This window comes from Pongo pygmaeus, chromosome 18 (genome assembly GCF_028885625.2).
Source record: "Pongo pygmaeus isolate AG05252 chromosome 18, NHGRI_mPonPyg2-v2.0_pri, whole genome shotgun sequence".
Taxonomy (NCBI): domain Eukaryota; kingdom Metazoa; phylum Chordata; class Mammalia; order Primates; family Hominidae; genus Pongo; species Pongo pygmaeus.
Genome location: NC_072391.2, coordinates 43,695,708 through 43,717,570, shown reverse-complemented (window position 1 = coordinate 43,717,570; position 21,863 = coordinate 43,695,708). Strand labels below are relative to the sequence as shown.

At 38.1% G+C, this 21,863-nt stretch overlaps 1 protein-coding gene across 2 annotated transcripts in view; it reads left to right on the top strand.

Annotated features, from left to right (window-relative positions):
• Window positions 1-21,863, top strand: part of VPS35 (VPS35 retromer complex component) — a 27,726-nt gene extending 5,863 nt beyond the window's left edge. For both annotated transcript variants that reach the window (XM_054452883.2, XM_054452884.2), the window contains exons 3-17: window positions 22-118; window positions 690-813; window positions 1,350-1,532; window positions 3,046-3,259; window positions 4,792-4,875; window positions 5,500-5,609; window positions 7,523-7,619; window positions 7,720-7,868; window positions 9,710-9,917; window positions 10,322-10,477; window positions 13,130-13,252; window positions 18,988-19,167; window positions 19,668-19,907; window positions 20,287-20,430; window positions 21,493-21,863. In XM_054452883.2, coding sequence (XP_054308858.1) covers window positions 22-118; window positions 690-813; window positions 1,350-1,532; window positions 3,046-3,259; window positions 4,792-4,875; window positions 5,500-5,609; window positions 7,523-7,619; window positions 7,720-7,868; window positions 9,710-9,917; window positions 10,322-10,477; window positions 13,130-13,252; window positions 18,988-19,167; window positions 19,668-19,907; window positions 20,287-20,430; window positions 21,493-21,672 — 2,289 coding nt within the window. In that variant the 3' untranslated portion in view covers window positions 21,673-21,863. The remainder of the gene's footprint in view (window positions 1-21; window positions 119-689; window positions 814-1,349; window positions 1,533-3,045; window positions 3,260-4,791; window positions 4,876-5,499; window positions 5,610-7,522; window positions 7,620-7,719; window positions 7,869-9,709; window positions 9,918-10,321; window positions 10,478-13,129; window positions 13,253-18,987; window positions 19,168-19,667; window positions 19,908-20,286; window positions 20,431-21,492) is intronic.

Here is a 21,863-nt window from a genome sequence, read left to right as displayed (position 1 = left end):
ATTCTCTTGGTATTTCTGTAGGACAAAAACAAGCTTATGGATGCTCTAAAACATGCTTCTAATATGCTTGGTGAACTCCGGACTTCTATGTTATCACCAAAGAGCTACTATGAACTTTGTATCTTTTGAATGTTGAAGACTAAACATTTGGACCAGACCTTCTTGATAAGGCCAATTTTGTTTGTTCTTTATGAAGTTTTTCTGGAGTTATCTTATTCTTCGTTATCTGAGTCACATGGCACTCCTCCATGCAGATGTGCTAAGTGAGAAAAACACTTTGAGAGTACTCCTTTCCTATGCTTAAACGTCCATAAATGTGTTGTCGGTGCATCTCAATTTTCAGACCCTTCATGAGGATATTTAGGCTATGACACAGTTGGTTCTTTAATACTTAGATTTTGTTATGCAGCAGTCTCAAATGGACAGGAATTTAATCATTTGCCATTTCAAAACCCATTAGCAGTCTGACAGGTAACCATTGTATTTACTGCTTTGCCCCACCACACATGCTTTAAAACCCTTTTTTAAAGTAAGAAAAGTCCAGCTAAAATTCTTCCTTCCCTTGAACACTTTCTTAAAGGACTAAAACTTAAGGTATCTGCCCAGTAGTTAATAATGACTCCAACAAGTTTCAAAGTTTTGTGTAGGTTGGCTTATTTTTATTTTTAGTCCTTAATCATAATTAAAAGATATGGCCATTTCTGATGAACTGCACTACTTGGAGGTCTACCTGACAGATGAGTTTGCTAAAGGAAGGAAAGTGGCAGATCTCTATGAACTTGTACAGTATGCTGGAAACATTATCCCAAGGCTGTAAGTAATTACAAATCCGATAACTTTTGTGTCTATATTTCCCACTTTATGTTATGTCCTTTATGATTATCAGCTTAAGAAAAAGTTTTAAGGGTAATTTCTTAACAAATTGAGATTAACGTTTTGGTAGATACTCTCAATTGTTTTAGAATAACTAGATTTACGTTTTATGTAGATATTTGAGGAATTTTGGAAATAGAAAAAATGGACATACTTGCTATTTTGTTTAATGTCTTGACTATTAGAAAAATTAATATAATTGTTCTCTTCCTAATATGTTTAAAGGTAATATCTATGTTGTACATATACTGTGTGTGTGTGTGTGTGTGTGTGTGTGTGTGTGTGTGTGTGTGTGTGTGTAGTTTTTTAGAGGTCAGTCAGTGGTTATATTTTAAATGAGATATTTTCCTTGTCATGCGGGAGAAAACAACATGGTTCCTGTCTTGTTTATTTAATGTTTTGTTCAATGTGTTTGGAAATAAATTCTTGATTTGAATATTTTATTTCTGATCAGCATTTCTTCATAATTCTCCTAGTTACCTTTTGATCACAGTTGGAGTTGTATATGTCAAGTCATTTCCTCAGTCCAGGAAGGACATTTTGAAAGATTTGGTAGAAATGTGCCGTGGTGTGCAGCATCCCTTGAGGGGTCTGTTTCTTCGAAATTACCTTCTTCAGTGTACCAGAAATATCTTACCTGATGAAGGAGAGCCAACAGAGTAAGTGATTTTCTTTCTTGATTTTGTTGCAATATTTCTTTCATTGTAGAATGTATAAAAGTGTGGAAATATGTACAGAAACAAAGTAAGTATGAATAATTCTTCCACCCAGTCAGCCATTTAGGTAGCATTTGTATATAGATTTCCTTTGTAATATAGAACTCCTCAGTATATGTAGTATGATCTAAAATGTACTCTTATGCAAATTTTATCTTTGGATTATTAGGACCTGCTTTTTTCATTTAATGTAATTTTTTCCACTACATTAAATCTTCTTTGAAAATAAAACTTTTTTAAGAGAGTTATATTTGGAAATTGAATTCGTAATGAAATAATAAAGTGTGAGCCAGCTGGATTTCATAATTGTTCCTTTAGTGTCTACCAGTTTTTATAATTTATAGACTGCTAGTTACCTTGGAATATAAGTGATTTGAATTATCTGTTCCGAGTTAGCTGTTAACTCCAGAGAAGGAAAAATAAAAGCCATTCAGAGACACTCCTGTCTCTTGTGTTATCAGTATTCTAGCATCAAAGTCTACTGTACTTTTATCCCACAGCAGGGGCAGATGGTCAGCCAACTGTGGTCTTCAGTGGGGTGAGCTGTTCACATGACAGGTCCCCAGATTAAAGAACTTCATTCCTGTTTTAAAAAGTTTATTCATTTATTTTCTTTCTTTTTTTAATTTTTAATCTTTTTTCAGTTTGCCCCAACAGATTTTGTTTTTTTCTTTTTAATATTTTCATTTATTTCTAAGGTTTTTAATATATCATTTATTTCTAATGTTTTTTAATATATCTGCATCAATTTCTTTTAAAACAGTACAGAAAAGATAAAACATTTAACAATGTAGAGAAATCGATGAAGTTACTTGCTTTATTATGTTTTGACTGTCCATTTTGAGCATTTAATTAGGCAATCAATAACAATTTTTGAAAGGTACTGAGGTCTCCTCCTAGGAGACATAGAAAAAGCAGGAAATCCATGGTCTCTTCCCTCACAAAGTTTACATTCCAATTAAAAACAAAATATTCAACAGTAAAATGATGTAGTTAGCAGTACACCATAAGTGTTACATTTTTTAGCCTTTTGTTTTTGTTTTTGGTTTGTAGGGATGGGGTCTCATTATGTTGCCCAGGCCAGTTTTAAACTCCTGGCCTAAAGCGATCTTCCTGCCTTGGCCTCCCAAAGCACTGGATTACAGACATGAGCCACCATGCCCATCCTTCTAGCCTTTTTGAATTAAGGAAGTTGCCATAAGAGCAAGTCCAGTTGGCCCAGGTTAAGGAGTTGGGGAAAGTAATTTGCCCTTTAAATTTATACTGTCCTCTCCATGGTACTTTTTACCCTAGAGTCTGTTCCCTTTGAAATTCAACACTAAGCCAATGAAGTTGAAAGTGATTTTTTATAAAGCATTGGTGTACTATAGAGATAAGTAGGAAATAGACAAAGGAGAAGGATAGTAGTAAGTTGGTCCTGTAAATACTGTGTAAAGACTTTTCTGTTTCTTTGCAGTGAAGAAACAACTGGTGACATCAGTGATTCCATGGATTTTGTACTGCTCAACTTTGCAGAAATGAACAAGCTCTGGGTGCGAATGCAGCATCAGGGACATAGCCGAGACAGAGAAAAAAGAGAACGAGAAAGACAAGAACTGAGAATTTTAGTGGGAACAAATTTGGTGCGCCTCAGTCAGTTGGAAGGTGTAAATGTGGAACGTTACAAACAGGTTTATATCTTTTTGTTACCTCTTCTTATGTTCTGAGATAAACTGAAATCCGATTTTTAAAATCAGAATATTTTTGTTACACAATAGTACATTGAAAAACATCTTAAAATGGCTGTTATTGAAGAAGACTTAAATGGAAAGATATATATGCAGTGTTTGTGGATTGGAAGACTTAATATTGTCAAAATAGCATTTTAAAAAAATTGATTTATAGATCCAATGTAATCTCAGTCAAAATCCCAGCAGACTTTTGTAGAAATTAAGAAGCTGATTCTAAAGTTTATATGAAGAAACAAAGAACCTGGAACAGCTACAACAAATTTGAAAAGGAAGAACAAGTTGAAAGACCCAAACAACCTGAATTCATGATTTACTCTAAAGCTACAGTGAGATCCTGTGTGGTATTGGTGAAAAGGATAGACACACAAATCAATGGAGGGGAATAAAACAGGGAATGGCAAACTTTACCTGTGAGGGACCAGATAATAAATGGTTTTTGGCCTTGTAAGGCATATGCTGTACAACAAGCTTGTCCAACCTGCGGCCCAGGACAGCCTTGAATGTGGCCCATAAGTTTGTAAACTTTAAAACATGAGATTTTTTGCTTTTTTTTTTTTTTTTAAAGCTCATCAGCTATTATTAGTGTATTTTATGTTTGGCCCAAGACAATTCTAATTCTTCTTCAAGCCAAAAGATTGGACACCCTGGTCTACAGCTAATAACAGTGCAGATATGGTGCAAAAGCAGCCACAGACAATATGGAAGTGAATGGGCATGGCTGTTCCAGTAAAACTTTATTTGTAAAAACAAGCAGCAGCTCAGTTTACCAGTCTCTGACTAGACAATCCATAATAGACCCAGATATTTATGATCAGTTATTTTTGATAAAAGTACAAAGGCAACCTTTTCAGCAAGTGATTCTGGAACAATTGGATGTTTATATGCAAACAAAAGACCCTGAACCTTGACTCATCCCTCATACCATATAGAAAAAACACAAAAATCAATCAGAGACCTAAATATAGAACCTAAAACTGTTAGAAGAAAACACAGAGGAAATCTTTATGACCTAGGATTAGACAAAGATTTCTGAGGATATACAAGCACAAGCCATGAAGAAAAAAGCTCACTCTTGAGAGACCAAGGCAGATGGATCACTTGAGTCCAGGAGTTTGAGACAGGCCTGGGCAACATAGGGAGACCCCATCTCTACAAAAATTACCCAAATTAGCTGGGCATGGTGGAACGTACCTGTAGTCCCAGCACTCAGGAGGCTTGAGGTGGGAGGATGACTTGAGCCTAGGAGGTGGATGTTGCATTGAGTGGAGATTGTGCCACTGCACTCTAGCCTGGGCAACCGAACAAGACCTTGTCTCAAAAAGAAAAAAGCTTTTAAAGTTTAGAAGTGAAGTCTTGGTGAGAAAAATCTCAAATACGATTTTCAAGTTAGTAGTTCAAATGTGTTACTAGAGGAATAGCTTAAGATTTTGAAAACAGATTTTAACCCTTATGTGTGTTTTTTTCTGTTTTAGATCGTTTTGACTGGCATATTGGAGCAAGTTGTAAACTGTAGGGATGCTTTGGCTCAAGAATATCTCATGGAGTGTATTATTCAGGTAGGTGGGAACATTTATTTCATTTTTTTTAAATGACCTATTTTATCTTTCATTAAATTTAATTATTTTGAAAAAATTTTAATGGAATAGGAAATAAGCTTTCCTGAATAAAGAATTTTCCTTGCGGGGTGTGGTGACTCACACCTGTAATCTCAGCAGTTTGGGAGTTCAAGGTGGGAGGATCTCTTGAGGCCAGGAGTTCAAAACCAGCCTGGACAACGTAGCAAGATGCCATTTCTATAAAAAATTAAAAAAATTTTTTTAGTGTTTCTTTTTTTTTCATGTAATCTTGCTTCTTCTAAAAATAATTTTAAAATAGGAATTTTCTGTTTCTAACTTATACCTTGGTCTTTGTATCAATGTGGTTTGTTTTCCTCCAAAATGTAGGAATGAGTAATCTGAGTTTTCTAGGTCTCTGTAGCTTTAGTTTAATTGTAGGTGCACTTTGTTTATTGGAATATTTCTGTCTGAGCTTATGTTTAGTAGAGAGGTTCAAAAGTAATGTGTTTGAATTTAGTTGTATAAGAATAGAGTGTTTTTCCCCCACAAATGTGAACTTTACCATATGTGAGTCCAGAATATTATGTGAAATACTTTTATTTGTATTGATCATTTGATTTTCAGGTTTTCCCTGATGAATTTCACCTCCAGACTTTGAATCCTTTTCTTCGGGCCTGTGCTGAGTTACACCAGAATGTAAACGTGAAAAACATAATCATTGCTTTAATTGATAGGTAAGACCTTCCAACACTGGAGGATAGATGCTCTCACTTGGGAATAATGAATTTTAAACATTTTTTTGAATTATTTGTTTCTGTTACATCTTTATCATACCAATGATCTTAATTTAATTACACTATAAATAATTTAGCTTTGTGAGTATGAGTACTAGGTACTTACCTAGGTTAGACATGAAAGAGGCTTAACTTAAATGTGCAGGAGACATGAAGATAATGAATATCTTTATTCTGTGTGCTTAATTGACATTTAAAGAGGTTGTACAGACTTATTTTTTAAATCGTACAAATCCAAAGATCATATTGAAGAACAAAATTTGTTTTTTACCATGATGTAAGTATCTTGCAGTGGGAACTCATTTGATTTAGAGTAGCCGTAAGATACAGATGATTGAAAATGTTCAAGTAATCACTCTATCATCACATTTTCTTAAAGAAAAAATTTTAAGTATCAAATATGTTTAGTACATCCACTTTTTTATTTTCTTAGATTTTTTTTTTTTGAGACAGAGCCTCACTCTTGTCACCCAAGCTAGAGTGCAGTGGCGCTATCTCGGCTCACTGCAACCTCCGACTCCTAGGTTCAAGTGATTCTAGCGTCTCAGCCTCCGGAGTAGCTGGGATTACAGACATGCACCAACATGCCCAGCTAATTTTTGTATTTTTAGTAGAGACAGGGTTTTGCCAGGTTGGCTAGGCTGGTCTCAAACTCCTGAGCTCAAATGATCTGCCTGCCTCAGCTTCCCAAAGTGCTGGGATTACAGACATGAGCCACCGCGCTTGGCCAATGGGTGACTTTTTTGCAGCCATGTTGTGTAGTAGTATATGATGTCTGTCCTACACTTGTAAGCATTGTCATGAAACCAGAAACCTAAGAGAAGATTAATTTCTGCAGATACCTTTTGTATGTCTTTTAAAAAACTAAGTTATTAGCTTTAAAGTCTGAGAATTTAGATAACAAATTTTTCCAAATTATCAGCTCAATCCTGGGCAGCAAAAATTCCATACTTATTGGGCCCACTCTTAAAGGAAGCTAGTAACTGGATTTTCCTGAGTTGCCTGTAATGTCACTTACACATCTCTGTCAGTAGTGATGCTTCTGGGCATAGCAAAATGTGGATGTAGTTGTGACTCTGACAAACAGATAATGATAATGAAACATATTATTTTGAGTAATTTAAGATGTGGGAAATAAAAGTTAATTTTATGAATTTTAGACTTGTATTTCAAGCTTTAGTAAAAATGCAGTATCTTAAAATAGTCTATCTACTTTTATTTTTTAAAGGTTATGTATTTAAATCATGGTTGTTGAATACATTTGTCACTTTAATGCATTTCTGTCCATATCTACTTAATTATGCTTCAAAGAGTTTGAGAGAATTATCTTGTTGAAAATCCACTTAATATGGTATGAAATAAGAATGCTGATGAAAAAGGTTTCATTGGCAAAACTGTTTAGTTAAAAATGAATTGAGGAGGCCGGGTGCAGTGGCTCACATCTGTATTCCCAGCACTTTGGGAGGCCAAGGAGGGAGGCTTGCTTGAGTCTAGGTCAGTACCACCCTGGGCAACATGGTGAAACTCCATCACTACAGAAAACACAAAAATTAGCTGGGTATGGTGGCACATGCTGTTAGCCCCAGCTACTCAGGAGGCTGAGGTAGAAGGAGGATAGCCTGAGTCCAGCAGGTGGAGGTTTCATTGAGTGGAGAGTGCGTGACTGCACTCCAGCCCGGGCGACAGAGCGAGACTCTGTCTCAAAACAAAACAAAAAAAACCAAACAAAAACCTTTTGGGCTCATACAAAATATAGAAAAGCAATAAAGAATAAGATGTCATCCATGATCTCACTACCCAAACCCTGTATCTTTTAAAATAAAGGGTTATTTTTTATTTTTTATTTTTTTAAGATTAGCTTTATTTGCTCACCGTGAAGATGGACCTGGAATCCCAGCGGATATTAAACTTTTTGATATATTTTCACAGCAGGTGGCTACAGTGATACAGGTTTGTGTAGCATTTCTCCTAAGTTCTCAAAACTTTGAACCTTCTCTGCCTTCTTTTACAATTGTTTAAAATAAATTGTGTGGTTTTCTAAACATTCCAGTCTAGACAAGACATGCCTTCAGAGGATGTTGTATCTTTACAAGTCTCTCTCATTAATCTTGCCATGAAATGTTACCCTGATCGTGTGGACTATGTTGATAAAGTTCTAGAAACAACAGTGGAGATATTCAATAAGCTCAACCTTGAACAGTAAGTCAGTTACATTTTTGTAAAAATCCTCAAAGATATTTTTGTCCTACATTGGCTTATCTTTCTCAATTGTTTTTTGAACTGCTGGCATTAGTCTTGTTTTAATCATGCATTAAGATTGTCATGCTTAGCACTGCCAGGGGCAGAAAGTAGTGACCAATTACTTGGTTTTTTTTATATTAATGAAATTGTGGTACCTACGGACCATGGGCAGTCTTCAGGGACCAGTGTCTCCAATTTGGATCCCTTTCTGTGTGTCAGGGGCATCCAATCTTTTGGCTTCCCTGGGCTGCATTGGAAGAAGCATTTCTTTGGGCCACACATAAAATACACTAACACTAACTATAGCTGATGAGCTTTAAAAAAAAAAATCCCAAAAAACTCATAATGTTTTAAGAAAGTTTACGAATTTGTGTTGGGCCGCATTCAAAGCCATCCTAGGCTGCATGTGGCCTGTGGGCTTCGGGTTGGACAAGCTTGCATGTGAATGAGTTTGTTCTTAAACTGGTAAGGAAACTTTGTCAGGCAGTATTTATTTCCATAAGTGGTGTTTTCCTACGAATGAGCACGTGGTGAAAAATGAGGGGCTATGTATATTTAAGGTGCAGAATTAAATTCGTTTAAATATCTTTTCTATTTTGAGCTTTGATTTTGATACCTTAAAGGAAATATCAACAGTACTATTTCCAACTTGAAGCCTCCTCAGCTGTTCTGTCCTAGACTTATGGCGTCCTCTAGTGGCCACTATGGGCAGCTCTGATCCTGTTACCTTCCCCAGCAGTTCCCTTCCTGCCCCATTCCCCACTGCTCTGGGTTTGGGTCAAGCCAGGCCTGCCTCCCCCCAACATATTCTTCAGAATTTTACCTCATGTAATCTTCCTCCTTTCTATCTCCCTTCCGGTGGTTTACCTGCATCAAGAAAATTTCTTCTTTTTTTCCTCCCTTTGTGTTACCCTTTTTCTTTTGGTCATTTTTGGTTTTGTGTGTGTGTGAACTGAAAACAAGTCCAGATATGGAATGATAAGTGTGAGAGAAAATTAAATGATGTACCACGTGTGGTGGCTTGCACCTGTAATCCCAGCTATTCAGGAGGCTGAGTTGGGAGAATCACTTGAGTCCATGAGTTTGAGAACAGCCTGGGCAACATAGCGAGACCCTGTCTCTAATAAAAAATACAATTAAAAATAAAAAAATTTAAATTAAAAAAACTAAATGATGTATCTATGTCTTTCTCCCCAAGTGAATTTTAAAGTAAAAATAGACAAAATAATTAGAAATAACAACCTCTAAAGAGGTTGTAATAAATGCCCCAATATGCCTCAATATCTACAGAATGATTTTACTAACGACTACCTAAAAGTCAGTCAGCCTGCTTTTCCTTAATCACCAACATCTGATGCAGAAGAAATAGTTTATATATTTTTCTATTGTGTCAAATTGCTGGTTTTGCATGGAGTTTTTTTCCTACTTATTTTCATCATGAATATGATGAAATATGGTTCCCCCTGGGAACCAAACTACCACTTAAAATACTTCCCTTAGAAATGTCATCGAATTCTAGACAGTCATCTTAACTCCAGCTCTACCATCTGTTCATGAGTTGGAAACTGTATCTAGTTTTGTATCAACAGAAAAATAATAGATGAATATATATTTGTGTTTAGATAAGCATTTTTATCCTCTTGAAAGGAGGTTGTTATAGTCTTCTGTGGTGGTATGATTCACTTGACCCATTTCCTTTAATGTGTAATGAAAAGTTTCAAATTCTTATGGAACAAGTGCTATTTGTGTATATAGAAGGTTAATTTTATTCATTAAGACTTCTGTTTTTCTTTTTGTAGTATTGCTACCAGTAGTGCAGTTTCAAAGGAACTCACCAGACTTTTGAAAATACCAGTTGACACTTACAACAATATTTTAACAGTCTTGAAATTAAAACACTTTCACCCACTCTTTGAGTACTTTGACTACGAGTCCAGAAAGAGCATGAGTTGTTATGTGCTTAGTAATGTTCTGGATTATAACACAGAAATTGTCTCTCAAGACCAGGTAAGATAATACCTACGTGCTATTTTAGGGAAACTGTGTTACAATTTTAGACTTTGGACCTAGATACCTGAGATGGGAGGGGAGGGTAATTCAATACTAAATAAAATTTACAAGTAACTTTTTCATTATATAAATTAAAAATTGGAGATGTATGAAGAATTATAAAACATTTATAATTCCACCAGATAGAGAATAACCACTGTTAATTAACATTTGGTGAATATCTTTCCAGACTTTTGTCTGTATATGTGTGTATGACATACATGTGTATCGACTTTCTCACCAAAAAAAGGAATATCTTGTTGATACTGTATTGTAATTTTATAACTGGAAACACTTTTGATAATGGCTTTATATGCCAGTGGTTTCACATCAGTGGGTTTCTTGTGCCTCGCATGTTACAGGTGGATTCCATAATGAATTTGGTATCCACATTGATTCAAGATCAGCCAGATCAACCTGTAGAAGACCCTGATCCAGAAGATTTTGCTGATGAGCAGAGCCTTGTGGGCCGCTTCATTCATCTGCTGCACTCTGAGGACCCTGACCAGCAGTACTTGGTATGAGTTTACCTTTAGTATATCCTTGTATCAGCTCCTAGTGAAATCACATGTTCAAGTGCTTAAAATGGTTTAATTCACTTTCTGGTCTTAGATGGTTTTGAAGGAATTGCAACTGAATTAGAGATTCACTTGAACCTGGGAGGCGGAGGTTGCGGTGAGCCGAGATTGTGCCACTGCACTCCAGCCTGGGCAACACAGCGAGACTCCATCTCAAAAAAAAAAAAAAAAAGATTCATGGCATCCATGGGCTTTTACTTTATGTATAAACACATAATTGTTTGTAAACTTCTGGAGCATGTGAGTAACAATTCAGTTGCTCTGATTTCTTTTGAAGACTATCTGAGAATTACAAAAAAGTCTGTCTTCTTTTACTTGAGTGCCCATAATTATTCCATGTTCATTTTTTTCTGAACTATGTGTAGCTTATAATAAACTTTATAAGAAATACAATTCTTATGTTTAATTTTACTTTTCCAAATTTGCAAGTATAAATTATATTTGTCATATTGAAAATGTGAGTTTTTGTTTTTTGATGAAAGATTTAAAAATTCGTTTTGCCTTTTTCTTAACTTTTTTTTTTTCTGATAAAGAACAATCACATGAGGTTCTCTCTTTATTATTAGTCCACAGGGAATCTTTGTGAAATGGATAAAACATGTTGCCTGAGTAGGGGTATCAGTGACTGATACTAGATAGATAGTTTATTTTAGTGAAGGGTTAGCACAGTTGGCTGCTTAATTATTGTTTGGGCAAAGTAGTTTAACCATTCTTGGATGCATAAGGCTGTTAGGCTGCTATGATGAAAAAGACATTTGCTTGAGGATGTCCTGACTGTCTCATCTCTTTCTGTTGACTTTCTTCATTGTAGTTGACACTCCTGTACTTCTTCATAATCAGTGTGAAATAAGAGGCTGACTTCTGTTGATAGTGTGATGGTCTTTGTCTTGGTTTAGTGACAAACATTCCAGGACTATGGTATTGTGCTCTGTGAGCTATGTGATCTGTACAGAGTGACTGTCTGAGTATTTTAACTGATTGCCTTATGTTTCTGTGTGAGATTGTTTGTATCTGTGTTCATTTTCTGTTGCCTACCAAATATAGTAGTTAGAAACTATGCCTTCCGGCGGGGCATGGTGGCTCGCACCTATAATCCCGGCACTTTGAGAGGCTGAGGTGGATGGATCACCTGAGGTCAGGAGTTCAGGACCGGCATGGCCAACACGGTGAAACCCCATCTCTACTAAAAATGCAAAAAATTAGCTGGGCATGGTGGTGGGCGCCTGTAATCCCAGCTGCTTGGGAGACTGAGGCAGGAGAATCACTTGAACCTGGGAGGTGGAGGTTGCAGTGAGTGGATATCACGCCATTGCACTCCAGCCTGGGCAACAAGAGTGAAACTTCGTCTCAAAAAACAGTATGCCTTCTGCATGTGGCTGATTGGTTATTCCCATGTATGGAGATCTTTAATGATAGGGTCATTAGCTCTGACTGCCCCTAGGGGAAATGCATTCTCTTATTCATCTACCATATCAGGAATTTCACAAAACCTGAATGCCATTGTGTCACATATACTAAAAATATTTTATCAACTCTGTGTTTTTCTTGTAATTTTTCTGAATTCGCTATATGTTGTGCCATTTCAGAAAAAAAAATCCAAGAACAACACAGAATTCATGGAATATTTCACAAGTAGCTCTTTTAAAGTATATTAGCATTTTCCTTGACTTAAATGGTCTTAATATTTTTTTGAATGAGGAGGTATGATGTACCAGAAATATGCATATAGTTGTTCTGTATCATAGTAATAGTTAATATTACTGAGCGTATGCCTTGTGCTAAGTAGTGGTGAGACTTCACATGTGTCACTTGATCTTCCCAACAACCCTAGGAGTTTATAGAAACTTGTGGCTAAGAGAAGGTAAATAATTTGCCCAAGGCCACACATGTAATAAGTATTAGCATCTGCTTTTAAATGTGAGTCTGTTGAGTATCTTCACAGCCTTCTTTTTTTCTCTTTTCTTTTTTCTTTTTTTTTGAGATGGAATCTTGCTCTGTCACCCAGGCTGGAGTGCAGTGGCATGATCCCAGCTTACTGCAACCTCCATCTCCTGGGTTCGAGCAATTCTCCTGCCTCAGCCTCCTCAGTAGCTGAGATTACAGGTGTGTGCCACCACGCCCAGCTAATTTTTGTATTTTTAGTAGAGACAGGGTTTCCCTGTGTTGGCCAGGCTGGTCTCGAACTCCTGACCTCAACTGATCTGTCCACCTTCGGCCTCCCAAAGTGCTGGGATTACAGACATGAGTCACCACACCTGGCCAGAGCCTACATTCTTTATCAGTGCAGCATACTTTGCACATGTGTGTATGAAAATATATTTAAATATATCTTTGCTTCTAACTCGCTACCTTGGGCAGGTTATACAACCTCTCTGAAACTCAGGCTTCCCCATTTGTGAAATGGAACTGTATCTGTCTCTGGGTTGTTGTGACAACTTGAGGAGATAAGAAATATGTAAATTGCCTACCATAAAGTATGGTACATTGTATATATTCACAAAATATTAGCAATGATGATTAGAGCCCACATTTATTTCACAAATGATTAATCAGAGTTTGGAAATTTTTTTTTCTTTAATGCTTTTGGGTCAGATTTTGAACACAGCACGAAAACATTTTGGAGCTGGTGGAAATCAGCGGATTCGCTTCACACTGCCACCTTTGGTATTTGCAGCTTACCAGCTGGCTTTTCGATATAAAGAGAATTCTAAAGTGGTGAGTTTACTTTTAAGTATTTAGGTACGTTTTTTTCCTCTTTCATCACTCTGAGTGTGTGTGTGTTTGTTTTATATTATAAAAAATTTCAAACATACAAAAATAGACTGGTATAATAAAATCCCATTTTCGCCAACTCTCTGTTACTTATCCTGTGCTAAGTGTTCCTAACGGTGATGTTGGTGGACACATACTAACTGAGGGATCACATAAAAAGCACTTAGAAATGCAAGATTAAAGCAGCGTGAATTTATGCTGAAACTCTTTCCTAAGTTCTAATTCAGGTTAGCTTTAAAACCTAAGGAGAGGGCCTAGCATTGCAGTCATTTCTCTCTAAAGGCATATCATTGAATAATATGAGTTGTGGGCAACTTTTTATGAGCTTTTTTCTTCCTCAAAATGGAACCATGGCTTGAGTCTTCACAGTGTAGTTTTGAAGAAAATACCTCAAGCAAGCTCACGTACCTGAAAGTTGGACATTCAGGTTAATGTTAAGGAACGACCTCAGTAACTTAATTTTGTTTGTTTGTTTGTTTTGAGATAAGGTCTCATTCTGTCGCCCAGGCTGGAGTAGAGTGGCTCAGTCTTGGCTCACTGCAACCTCCAACTCCTGGGTTCAAGTGATTCTTGTGTGTCAGCCTCCTAAGTAGCTGGGATTACAGGTGTGCACCACCATGCCCAGCTAATTTTTGTATTTTTAGTAGAGACAGGGTCTTGCCATGTTGACCAGTTGGTCTCGAACTTGTGGCCTCAAGTGATCCTCCTGCCTCAGCCTCTCAAAGTGCTAGGATTGTAGGTGTGAACCGCTGCACCTGGCCTCAGTATGGACTTGATTTTCTCATAATAGAGAAAAAAGATGTATGCAGTAGACCTACCAGCATGAAACAGCAGCTTTTGGCCAATTTTTATCAGGCCAGCTTATCATTCACTCTTCACCAGCATTTATGGATAGGAATTTGTGAATATAACAATAAAAATAGCAACCAGCCTACATTACAAAGCCATAGTAATTAAAACAGTGTGGTAATATGGTACTGGTGTAAAAACAGACACGTAGACCAATGGAACAGAATAGAGAGTCTAGAAATAAACCCACACATATGCAATAAACTAAACTTTGATAAGGACACCAAGAATACACAAAGGGGAAAAGAATGGTCTCTTCAATAAATAGTATTGGGAAAGTTGGATATCCACATGCAAAAGAATGGAATTGGACTCTCATCTTATGCCATATATAATAATGAACTCAAAATGGATTAAAGACCTGAAACCATAAAGCTCCTAGAAGAAAACATAGGGAAAAACCTCCTTGTCATTGGTCAATGATTTTTTGGATATGAAACCAAAAACCTACACAACCAAAGCAAAAATAAGTTTAAAAATAAGCAAAAAATAAGTTTAAAATAAGCTTAAAATAAGCAAAAAGTAAGCAAAAATAAGTTTAATAAACTAAAAAGCTTCTGTACAACAAAGGAAACAATCAGCAGAGTGAAGAGACAGGCAATGGAATGGGGGAGAATATTTGCAAACTATACATCTGAAAAGTGGTCAATATCTAAAATATATATGGAATGCAACTCAATAGCAAGCAAATGAATAACTTGATTTAAAAATGAGCAAAGGATCTGAATAGACATTTTTCCAAAGAAGACATACAGGTGGCCAACTGGTATGTGAACAGATGTTCAACATCATTTATCAGGAAAATGTAAATCAAAACCACTATGAGATGTCACCTCACATCTGTCAGAATAACTGTTATCAAAAAAACAGAAAATCAAGTGTTGGCAAGGATGTAGAGAAATGGGAACCCTGTTTATTATTGGTGGGAATATAAATTAGTATAGCCATTATGGAAAACAGTATGGAGGTTCCTCAAAAAACTGAAACTAGAACTACCATGTGACCCTGCAGTCCCACATCTAGTTATCTATTCAAAGGAAAGGAAATCAGTATCTCAAAGAGATATCTGCACTCCCATGTTTATTGCAGCATTATTCACAATGGCTGAGATATGGGAACAACCTTAGTGTCCATCGATAGATGAGTAAAGAAATTGTGTTGTGTATATATGTGTGTGTATATATGTATATATGTGTGTATATATACGTATGTACACACATATTCTCTACATAGTGGAATAATACTCAGCTATAGAAATGAAGAAAATCTTGCCATTTATGACAACAGGGATTAATCTGGAGGACATTATTCTAAATGAAATAAGCCAAACACAGAAAGGCAAGTACTGTATGACTTCATTTATATGTAGAATTGTTTTTTAAGTTGAATTCATCCAGCCTGGGTAACATAGCAAGACCCAATCTCTATCAAAAAATAAAAAGGCCAGGTGTGGTGGCTCACACCTGTAATCCCAGCACTTTGGGAGGCTGAGGCAGGCAGATCACCTGAGGTCGGGTGTTCGAGAACAGCCTGACCAACATGGAGAAACCCCGTCTCTACTGAAAATACAAAATTGGCTGGGCATGGTGGCGCATGCCTGTAGTCCCAGCTACTCGGGAGGCTGAGGCAGGAGAATCACTTGAACCCGGGATGCAGAGGTTGCGGTGAGCCTAGATCGCGCCATTGAGCTTCAGCCTGGGCAACAAGAGTGAAACTCCGTCTAAAAAAAAAAAAAAAAAAAAAATTAAAAAATTAGCCAGGCTTGGTGGTACATGCCTATAGTCCTACCTACTCAAGAGGCTAGGGCCGGGCCGGGTGTGGTGGCTCACACCTGTGATCCTAGCACTGTGGGAGGCCAAGGTGGGTGGATCATCTGAGATCAGGAGTTTGTGACCAGCCTGGCCAACATGGTGAAACCCTGTCTCTACTAAAAATACAAAAATTAGCCAGGTGTGAGGGCACATGCCTGTAATCCCAGCTACCCGGGAAGGTGAGGCAGGAGAATCACTTGAACCCGGGAGGCAGAGGTTGCAGTAAGCCGAGATCACGCCACTGCACTCCAGCCTGGGTGACAAAGCGAGACTCTGTCTCAAAAAAAAGAGGCTAGGGCAGGAGGACAGCTTGAGCCCAGGAGTTGGAGGCTGCAGTGAGTTATGATTATGCATTTGCTCTCCAGCCTGGGTGACAGAGGGAGACCCAGTCACTAAAAAATGGTTGAACTTGTGTAAGCAAAGACTAGAACAGTAGTTGCCAAAGAATACAAACTTTCAGTTATAAGATAAAAAAATTCTGGGGATCAAAACGATTTAGGGCAAATAAATAAAAGTAACTAGGCTTTACTTATTTACTAGCATTTCTTACTGTGTTGTCATGCACTGTGCCAAGGTCTATGACTGCCACTGTCACTTTTTTTTTTTTTTTTTGAGTCAAGGTCTTTGTCGCCCAGACTGGGATACAGTGGTATGATTACAGCTCACTGCAGCTTCCAACTCTTAGGCTCAAGCGATCCTTCCATTTTAGCCTCCTGAGTAGCTGGGACTACAAGCATGTGCCACCACACTGGCTAATTTTTTATTTTTTGTAGAGAGAGAGTCTCACCATGTTGCCTAGGCTGGTCTGAAACTCTTGGGCTCAAGCGATCCTCCTGCCTCCTTAGCCTCCCTAAGTGTTGGGATTACAGGCATGAGCCACCGTGCCCAGCCTGTCGCCATCTTTTAAAAATGAAAAGAACTGATTGCTTTAACAAGAAGAAATTTGGATAGTCAGTCATGATAAAATATTTAACCTTGCTTGTAATTACAACAGCGAACCTTTTAAGAAATCAAATTGGCAAAGAGAAATGAAAAATAAGGTTCAGCAATGGCGATGGTGTGATGAAAATTCATTCTCATCTAATGTTGGCAGTGTGAATTAATATAATACTTCTAGGAAGTTGGCAGTATGTAAGTAGGGTGTTAAAATATCCAATAATTTTACTTCCAAGTGGAATTCCAGGAATTTATACTAAGGGAATAATTAGGGTCTCAATAAAGCTTAGTGTATATAGAACATTCATTGTAATATTAGAGATTATTTCTAAAAGGGAATAGTTAAATAAATTATGCCATAGTCAGTCTCCATAATATTTTCTAGTCATTAAAATGATTTCGAATTAGTATCGGGAAAATTGTTAGGACAAAATAAGTGAAAGAAAAATTAGAGCTGGGCGCAGTGGCTCATGCCTGTAATCCTAGCACTTTGGGAGGCTGAGGCAGGCAGATCACCTGAGGTCGGGAGTTTGAGACCAGCCTGACCAATATGGAGAAACCCCATCTCTACTAAAAATACAAAATTAGCTGGGTGTGGTGGCGCATGCCTGTAATCCCAGCTATTCGGTAGGCTGAGGCAGGAGAATCACTTGAACCTGGGAGGCGGAGGTTGTGGCAAGCTGAGATCATGCCATTGCACTCCAGCCTGGGCAACAAGAGGGAAACTTCTTCTCAAAAAAAAAAAGAAAAGAAAAATTAGATACAAATTACTTGAAGTGTGAATTGATTTTGTTTAACTCTCAAGAAAATAAGGGCTAGATGCAGTGGCTCACGCCAGTAATCCTAGCACTTTGGAAGGCTGAGATGGGTGGATCACTTGAGGTTAGCAGTTCAAGACTAGCCTGGCCGATAAGGTGAAACCCCTTCTCTACTAAAGATACAAAAATTAGCAGGGTGTGGTGGCGCGCTTGTAATCCCAGCTACTCAGGAGGCTGAGGCAGAAGAATGGCTTGAACCCAAGAGGCAGAGGTGGCAGTGAGCCGAGATCGCGCCAAAGAGAAAAAAGAAAACCAAACACAAAAATGCCAGTTACATTACATTTACATAGAAAAAAAGAAAGGAAGACATTTAGCATCTGAATGTTACCAATGATTATCCCTGGGTGGTAGATTTAGGGTTGATGTGTGGATGATTTTGTGTATTTTTCTAATTTTCTCCAATTTGGGAATGTAACTTACAAATCAGAAAAAACAATTGTCAGCCAGGTGTGATGGCTCATGCCTGTAATCCCAACACTTTGGGAGGCTGAGGTGGGAGGTTTGCTCGGGGCCAGTAGTTCAAGATCAGCCTGGGCAACAGAATGAGACCCTATCTCTACAAAAAATAAAAAATAAAAATTTGCCAGGTGTGGTGATGCGAGCCTGTAGTCCTAGCTATTTGGGAGTCTGAGGTGGGAGCATCACTTGAACCCAGGAGTTAAGGCTGCAATGAGCTGTGATCACACCACTGCACTCCAGCTGGGTAACAGAGCTTTTTAAAAGAAAAAAAAAGGAAAGAAAAACAGGTTGGGTGTGGTGGCTCACGCCTGTGATCCCAGCACTTTGGGAGGCTGAGGCGGGCAGATCACTTGAGGTCAGGAGTTACCAGCCTGGCCAACTTGGTGAAACCCCGCCCCTACTAAAAATACAAAATTAGCTGGGTGTGGTGGTGGGCACCTGTAATCCTAGCTACTCGGGAGGCTGAGGCAGGAGAATCACTTGAATCCAGGAGATGGAGGTTGCAGTGAGCCAAGATTGCACCACTGCACTCCAGTCTGGGCAACAAGAGCAAAACTCTGTCTCAAAAAGAAAAAACAAATACCAAATACATTAACATTGCAAAGGCAATTTAACCTCAAATGATGTTTTGAGAAGACATCCTGCTTGATTTACTTGTTTGCCCTATAACTGAAACAGAGAAGGAAAATGACAGGAAAACTGCACTCAACTTACCGCGTTCACTATTTTGTTCTATTAAAATGGATATCCTGGAACAAGTTAATTTTGAACTTAAGGTAACTTAAAATGTTTTTTCTTGTTTTAGGATGACAAATGGGAAAAGAAGTGCCAGAAGATTTTTTCATTTGCCCACCAGACTATCAGTGCTTTGATCAAAGCAGAGCTGGCAGAATTGCCCTTAAGACTATTTCTTCAAGGAGCACTAGCTGCTGGGGAAATTGGTTTTGAAAATCATGAAACAGTCGCATATGAATTCATGTCCCAGGTGATGCTCTGTTTTTTCTGCGTTGTCATGTCAGCTCTGCTGGGTTCAGTTTCTTGTTTGCCGGCATGGTGGTAATGCACATGAATTTACTCTTCTTTTACTGAATATGTAACTACCACCTTCCCACCATCATGGAACCTGTTAATATTATTGTCATAATTGACTGATGTTGATCATTTGCTGATGAAATCTAAGATTTCCAAGTGGGTCATGGTAAAAGTGTTTCATGGAACATGAAATTTGGGAAATGCACTCAATTCCCAAAATTCAGTTTGGGAACCCTGGGTTAAACAAAGTTGAAAGAAGTTTCTTTATTGCAACTTGTTAGCATTTTTACCATCTCACCTGTGTCCCGTGGCTCTCAAGAGAGGGTGCAGCATGTTCTGATATGAAGGCTGCAGAAGTCTCACAGGATGGAGGTTTGGTGACAAGTACTTTGGAAAATGCTCAACTAGAGGATGGTTGGTCCTTGAAAGTCCTTTCTGCTTTGTGTTCACTAGGCATTTTCTCTGTATGAAGATGAAATCAGTGACTCCAAAGCACAGCTAGCTGCCATCACCTTGATCATTGGCACTTTTGAAAGGATGAAGTGCTTCAGTGAAGAGAATCACGAACCTCTGAGGACTCAGTGTGCCCTTGCTGCATCCAAACTTCTAAAGAAACCTGATCAGGGCCGAGCTGTGAGCACCTGTGCACATCTCTTCTGGTCTGGCAGAAACACAGACAAACATGGGGAGGAGGTAAGGTCATTCCTGACTGCATGATAGCAGACAGGATCCATAACAGGGATCAGTTGCCATGGCCTTGTGTTCTGGAGGTGAAACATTTGGGGTGCTTGGAAATCTGATGAACAAAATTGCTTTGTTTTGTTAAAAAAGAGAGTCTCATCCTGTAGTGAAGCCTCTGCTTTGAGATATTGTAACATAGCAAGTTCAAACCACTACCTGTTTTTAAAAAAATACAGCTGTGTACTTCAAAACAAGAAGAAGGAGAATGAAAAGGATTTAAATTTGTTGTGTCCCTTTAAAACACGAAAGAGCACGGTAGTGTTGTGTTTCTTTGTATGAAAACGGGATGTTTCATTAATCTCTTCACTGTCCCCCTGCCCTTTCATTTTAGCTTCACGGAGGCAAGAGGGTAATGGAGTGCCTAAAGAAAGCTCTAAAAATAGCAAATCAGTGCATGGACCCCTCTTTACAAGTGCAGCTTTTTATAGAAATTCTGAACAGATATATCTATTTTTATGAAAAGGAAAATGATGCGGTAAGTGAATTAATAAAGTGTTGTTAATAAACTAATATTTTCCCTTCCTACTCTTAGGAGATTTGATATGTACAAAAGTTTATCATTCTGATACTTTAATCACTGTTCATTTGAAAAATATAAAATAATTTACAGATGTCAAATAATAGGCTAATTTGTCATAATGTTCTAGTTTAAGATAATTCCTAGGCTGGGCGTGGTGGCTCATGCCGGTAATCCCAGCACTTTGGGAGGCTGAGGCAGGCAGATCACCTGAGGTCAGGAGTTTGAAACCAGCCTGGCCAACATTGTGAAACCCCATCTCTACTAAAAATACAAAAATTAGCCAGGCGTGGTGGCAGGCGCCTGTAATCCCAGCTACTTGGAAGCCTAAGGCAGGAGAATCGCTTGAACCTAGGAGGTGGAGGCTGCAGTGAGCCAAGACTGTGCCATTGCACTCCTGCCTGGGCAACAAGAGTGAAACTCTGTCTCAAAAATAATAATAATAATAATTCCTAACCGCAGTATCCGTTTAGCAATACAGTTTTGGTCAACATTTGTAAGTTAAATAAAATTTTGCTTGTTTTTCTTTTTTTGACAGTCTGGCTCTGTCACCCAGGCTGGAGTGCAGTGGCGCAATCTCAGCTCATTGCAGCCTCTGCCTTCCAGGTTCAAGCAATTGTCATGCCTCAGCCTTCTGAATAGCTGGTGTTATAGGCGCCTGGCACCACGCCCAGCTAATTTTTGTATTTTTAGTAGAAATGGGTTTCCACCATGTTGGCCAGGCTGGTCTCAAAACTCCTGACTTCAAGTGATCTGCCCGCCTCAGCCTCCCAAAGTGCTGGGAGTACAGGGATGAGCCACTGCGCTGGGCCAATTTTGCTTGTTTTAAAGGGTTGTTGTTGTTGTTGTTTTTTTTTGATAGTAGTTGTTCAAACTATGAATTGTATCCCCATCTTTCTTTTTTCATAATTACTCAGGTAATTGATGAGTGTAACAAGCTTCTCAAAACAGTTTTATTAAATTGCCTTTCATTTTTTGTGGTACGTGCTTGATCATGAATTTGTACATATTCTTTTGTAGGTAACAATTCAGGTTTTAAACCAGCTTATCCAAAAGATTCGAGAAGACCTCCCAAATCTTGAATCCAGTGAAGAAACAGAGCAGATTAACAAACATTTTCATAACACGCTGGAGCATTTGCGCTTGCGGCGGGAATCACCAGAATCCGAGGGGCCAATTTATGAAGGTCTCATCCTTTAAAAAGGAAACAGCTCACCATACTCCTTTCCATGTACATCCAGTGAGGGTTTTATTACGCTAGGTTTCCCTTCCATAGATTGTGCCTTTCAGAAATGCTGAGGTAGGTTTCCCGTTTCTTACCTGTGATGTGTTTTACCCAGCACCTCCGGACACTCACCTTCAGGACCTTAATAAAATTATTCACTTGGTAA